This window comes from Suricata suricatta, chromosome 12 (genome assembly GCF_006229205.1).
Source record: "Suricata suricatta isolate VVHF042 chromosome 12, meerkat_22Aug2017_6uvM2_HiC, whole genome shotgun sequence".
Taxonomy (NCBI): Eukaryota; Metazoa; Chordata; class Mammalia; order Carnivora; family Herpestidae; genus Suricata; species Suricata suricatta.
The window spans coordinates 16583033-16589036 of NC_043711.1; the positions used below are offsets into that span (position 1 = coordinate 16583033).

The 6004-nt window shown below is 48.0% G+C and overlaps 1 protein-coding gene across 1 annotated transcript in view; it reads right to left on the reverse strand.

The window, feature by feature from the left end:
- Positions 1 to 5273, reverse strand: part of SCAP (SREBF chaperone) — a 36482-nt gene extending 31209 nt beyond the window's left edge. The window contains exon 1 of the mRNA XM_029917868.1: positions 5058 to 5273. Within this exon, the coding sequence (XP_029773728.1) occupies positions 5058 to 5179 (122 nt within the window). The 5' untranslated portion in view covers positions 5180 to 5273. The remainder of the gene's footprint in view (positions 1 to 5057) is intronic.
- Between the last annotated feature and the right edge of the window lie 731 nt (positions 5274 to 6004).

A 6004-nucleotide genomic window follows, 5' to 3' on the forward strand; every position in this document is an offset into this window, starting at 1 on the left:
GTTCAGGAGATGCTGAGGACAGATGCAAAGAGCAACTACAGAAATGCCACTCAGAGACGCTGCATGAGGCACTTACTTGTCTGGAGGCATGAGGGCAGGAGAGGTTTTCTCTCTTCCCTTCTCAGGGGAGAACAGTATGAGACCAGGGGTGGGGTAGTGAAAGACTAGAAGGTGGTATTTCTGAGCTCTCCTGCCCTCTCCTGTTGAGGAAATTTGGGGTGGTAAAGGAGCTTTTGATCTCCCACAGGCATTTCAGAGCTTTTCTGGAGCCTGTTTGTGAAGCCAGAGTAACTTCTGCTGGGGGGAGGCTTTGGCTCCGGCATGCTGAACAGGTCAGCGTCCTGGAGCAGCTGCAGGAGCTGGTCCCTTGGGCTCTCAAGTGCAGGCTTCAGGGCAGAGCCGAGTGGTGCTCTGGGACTCATTCTCAATGACCCAGCTGGCTCTTCAAAGCACGGTTGCACAGAGGGCTTCTTCAGTTACTTAGATTTCTTTCTCGATCACGAAGAGAATACAAACGTGTCTAGAGTGACCACATTGGTGTAGAAAGAAGGAACCTTTAATACAGGCCCCTGTGTGCACACCTCCCAAGGGGTCATGGTGATCTGGGGAAACTCGAGATGTGGGCGGATGGGGGGGGGACGAGGATAAGGAGAGACCATGCAACTGAGATGTGCAGCCTCAGCCCAAAGGTACTGCATTCCGCTCGAGAAAACGGACAAGGAAAGGGCCAAGCCTGCTCTGGAATACCTACATAGTCTGCAGGATTACGTCCTTCATGAGGTTTAGAATGGCCTCACTGTGATTTAACTTGCTCTCCAAATTAAAATCACTATTTCTAGCCATGAGCAGTAGGTTATAGAATCAACAAGTGACCAATGACCCTCACGGTGATCCCTGACCTGCACACAGGCAATCCACTAGCCCAGCACTCAAGCACTCACTCTTCACCCAACAGTGCACCCACCACATCACAGGGCAGGATGGGAGAAACAGTGCCCTCTGCCTTGCTGGGGGGCTGCTGGGCCACACCCTTGGGTCCTGATGGCCTAACCTCTAGGAAATGTGAGGATACCTGTTGCCACAGTACCTGCATGCTGCAAGTTTCATCAGATTTTCCCAGAGGAAAAAAGCATTTGCTGCTCCCAGGGTGATCCAGTGCTTAAAAATGGGGTCTACAGCTCAGGTGGCTGCCAGATCTGAACAGGGACATCAAGTGCAGGGACCCTTTGGGTTCAAGCTGCACAAGGGTCTCATTCCGGGAACAATACAAGATGAGCAATTAAACAGAACCTAGGTATCTAGTAAACTACTAAAATCTGTCTATTACCAACACTCTGTTTTCTGTAGGCAACCTGAGGCTCTGAACAGAAGTGGAAGCCTGCTCCACACAGGGAAGCTTCCCAGGTCAGAAAAGGACACGGAGGCTGGTGCCCTGGGTCCACAGTATCTGGTCTCCTGGCCTGAAAGGCCCACAACCTATGGATTCTCTAATACAAACTTCATCATTTTTCGAGGCTAAGAGACTTCATCTAGCCTTAGAAAATGTTCCCTAAACCAATCAGATTTTAAGAAAAGTTGTTAAAAAACTCCTTTGAGATAACTCCACACGGATGTTGGTTTGGGAAAGTAAGTACACAGCACTAAGAATGGAGAGTGCAAGGCTGATTTTTCTCTTCAAAGAAAAACCTCACACTGCAAAAACAAGAGGAAACTGTAGTGCCCTCAGAGGGCAGGGCCAGAGGAGACAACAGGTTCCCGGACGGGCTCGCCCGGGGAATCCTTTCCCTGCCTATTTGCTGAGTGAGCTGCTTGATGGCCTTAAATGATGAAGAGGCCACTTATTCATCCTGCAGACTCGGCTCAGAGGCTCTCCTCCGAAGAAGCCGCCCTGACACTGTCTTCCTTTGCACCAATGTCAGGTCACATCTGGTGGCCACCACAGCCAATGTCTTGGTCCCAGACTGTGCACTTCTGAGGAGAGGAATGACGTGTGCATCACTGGTCTGGCAAAGTGCTTGGCATATCTTAGGACCATCATTTGTTTTTTTAGCCATCTTTATTGAGATGCTATAAAACCCAACTTTGTGCTCTCTCCTCAACGTCTATTATGTAGGGCTACCGCCTCAAAAACCCTCTCTGTTCTCTGTCTATGCAGATCCTGCCAGGCCCTAATCCTGGCCCGCTGCAGCTGAGACCATCTCTCTCAGGCTTCCTCTCAGAGAGCAAACTTCCTGCAATAAAAGCTATCAACACCAAACAGTATTCTTCAAAAAGTTCCCATCACCTTGGTGAAATAGAGACAGTACAGGGCTTTCCACGGGGACCTGCCAGTCATAACACTTACCACTTACCAGCTCACCACACTAGTTTCATCATCTTTTAAAAAAAAAAAATATTGTAGCAAAGTGGATAGACCTGGCGGGTGTCATGCTAAGCAAAATAAGTCAGGCAGAGAAGGACAGAGACCATATGTTTGCACTCGTAGGTCTAACAGGAGAACAGGAGAAACCTAATGGAGGACCAGGGGGAGCAGAAGGGGGAAAGACAGTTGGGGAGAGAGAGGGACACAAAACCTGAGAGACTACTGAATACTGAAAACGAACCAAGGATTGGAGGGGGAGGGGGAAAAGAGGTGGTGGTGATGGAGGAGAGCACTTGTAGGGAAGAGCACTGAGTGTTATATGGAAACCAATTTGACAATAAACTATTAAAAAAAAAACTAGGACACAACCACCCCTTCAAAGATGTCAGGCACCAAATGGAACAGTAGGTGAAAGGAAAAGCATCAAATGACCTACACAGCCAGGGGTCAATGAAGATCAGCCTTCCTCGCCATCAGCCTAGTCCTACCCCAAGCCTCACCCGCCCCTCTTTCACTGGACTGATGTTCAGCCAGGAGCACACAGGGACCACAGCATCTATGAAATACAGGGAGCACCTATGAAATGTAAGGCAGGCTTGGCTGCATCTGGGCTGTACTGGTTGTTAAATATTGTTTTCATCACATCTGTCTCTTTCCCAACCTTCCATCCCATTCTAATTCACCCTGAGTCAAGAGGGAGTCCTCCAAACTTGACATATTAGCTGTCTCCTAAGGTTTTCATACCAGAGGCCCCCATATCATAAATCCAAGGACTGTCTATTGTGTAATATCAAATTATTCATTCAAAGATAAGGCCCAACTGCGCCCAAGCAGCTGATGCGCACATCCTACACTCTCTGTCCAGGAAGCTGCCTGGTCTCAGCTGGCTACACTCAATCTCCAGAAGATGAACGACAAAGAGGAAACATCCTCTCTGTTTCCTACAGCCAGAACTGGGTTTGTGGAAGGGGAATCACAACTACCACCTCAGCTCAAACTGCTCACCCAGCTGGTAAGTTAATCCATCAAGTATTTCTTACCACCTGCCCATGTGCTGAGGCATATGTAAAAAGGCCTTCGAGGAGCTGAGAATTTAGTGGAAGGGAAGCTAATAAGTTCAACCAGCCTCCAGAGAAGGCAGCATCAGTGATAATAACCATGAGGGTCCTCACAACTGCTGCTCCAGAAATTAGAATAATAGAGAAAACTCTTTTCGCTGAGAGGTGGTAGAACTTCAGAGAAATTTTCAAGAAAAACACAATCTAGTGGTTCTCAGCACATGGTCCCCACACAGGGAACTTGTTAGAGATATAAATTCTTGGGGTCCATCCCAGACCTGATGAAAGGGAAACACTGGGGTGGTGCCCGGCAATCTGCGTTTAGCATGCCCTCCAGATGATTCTGCTGCTAGTTCAGGTTTGAGAGTTATGGGCTTATCACAGAGGCCAGGCCTAGGAAAGTATGTCTCTGAAGGAGAGAAGATGATTTTTGAAAAGTATGATTCTGAAGGAGATTCTGAAAGAAATAATTAACTTAGAGGGGAAAAAAATAAATCCAAGAGCTGTGTTCTACTAATTTATCTCCTATAGGATATAGCCATGAGCATCCTATACAACACAATTTAACAAAATGTAAAACAAAATGTATACAGAGCCAAGAGAGTGAGGGGGACAGAGTGCCAAAGTGGTCGGCACCAGAATCCCTAGGCTTAGATTTAAGCCTCAGCGCCTCTGCATATTAGCTATACAGACTATGCAAGTCTCCAACTCCCACCCCCCTTTGGTTAAATAAAAATATAACAGGACCACTTCCCAAGATTATTATGAGGACTGATGAGATTATTTATATGCCTGAAGCACCCGGCAGGAAATTCTCAATGAGAGGTGCTCATCTTTCTTAGTCCTAATTAGAAAAGAGCTTTTGATCATTAACAACTGAACAGCGAGCTCGGTCCTGAGCCACCCTCCTTCCAGCACAGCAATGACTGCATCTAACAAACATCAGATGTACGACGACTATGGAAACCAGAATTCTTTCCAGAGGCAAGGATCATACACTGGGCTCTTTTCAGGGCTGTCAGTGTTTTGGAGCCAAAAAGGCCATCAGATATATCCTCTTATACTAAGCCTATCCTTTTACAATGTCATCATAAGCCATAGCCTTTGGCTTCTGTGAGGCCTTGTGATAGAAAGACAGATGTGGTCGGAAGGCAGCTACCAAAGTGTCCTTGGTGACCACAGCTGGCCTTGAGAATCAGCAAGAGATCAGAAAGAGGCTCCTCGTGACCAGAAGAAAATGACTGGAGAGCACAGAACCAAGTCTTTGGGTGAGCCTGCAAGAGAATGTACAAGGGATTGTTCAAATGGACTCGGTTTTACAACACTCAAATGCTCCTGCTCTCAACCAGGTACCAAAATGAAACTGTCATGGTTGAGAAGGAAAATCAAAAGAGCATGCCTTTCAATCATCTTGTGGTTTCTTAAAAGCAACTAAACATTTTTCTGAAATAATTTTGAACAAATCTGGGGAGTCCCTATATCAGGGCCAACCTGGACTGTTTCAGTCTAGTGGCTAAACATGCCAGGACTAGACCTCTCTACCCATCAGCTTCAACAAGCTACCAAGCAGTCAGGATTTGGAAGCCTACCACCCTAACACAGTGGCCCACCATACCCAGGACAACTCAGAAACATACCAGCAGGCTACGATGCAGAGCCCCGTGAAGAGGATGATGGGGATAGGGTAGGAGGCACAGAGCAGCCCATGGTTGTAGAAGGCCTGAGATATCTTCTCACGCAGCCTTTCAGTCAGGGTCATCCTCAGCTGCAGTCACCTTGCTGCCATCCCGGAAAGTGACCATGGATCAGCCTGGTGCACGCTGGACAGCACTGACAATGGACACCATCTGCAGGTACCTAGTAAGAAGTGGAAAAAGTCACCATTAACAGTGAGTTGGTTCTGCACACTAAGGCTGCTGGGGGAGGCAGCTGTGATGTGGCTGGAGACTTGTTTCAGGATGCCCACATGCAAAATCTGGAGACATCAATCAGTCCCAGCACACATGCGCGCTCGCGCACACACACTTCTGGTCAGCTCTTAGTGACTGTGGGCCGTTTCTAAGTCAGTCTAACCAAAGAGGTAAAAACAACTGCACCTCTAGCTCTGATAACAAACTCTTAACCCTCTTCCATAACAGGCATTTCTAAAAGACCACTCCCCAGGGGTGCCTGGGTGGCTCAGTCAAGTTGAGGGTCTGACTCTTGATTTCGGCTCAGGTCATGATCCTAGAGTTGTGGAATCAAGCCCCTGAGCTACGGAGCCTGCTTGGGATTCTTCCTCCTTCTGCCTCTCCCGTTTGCATGCGCACACACGTGTGTGTGCTCTCTCTCTTTTAAAAGAAAAAGACCATTGTTCTCATAGGTGGCACAAGAAAGCACAGCTGAGTAACAAACATCACCTTCAGATGCCCTCTGACAGACGGGCATTCTGGACACCCTCCCCACCTTTCTCTGGGCACAGGCCAGCTTGACAGAAATCCTTGGGGGGAAACTTCACACAGGGGTGACCCCCTCAGAAAACACATTCTTGCACAGTGTTCCACTGGTAAAGAATGCTCAGTGGAGGGGCACCTGGGTGGCTCAG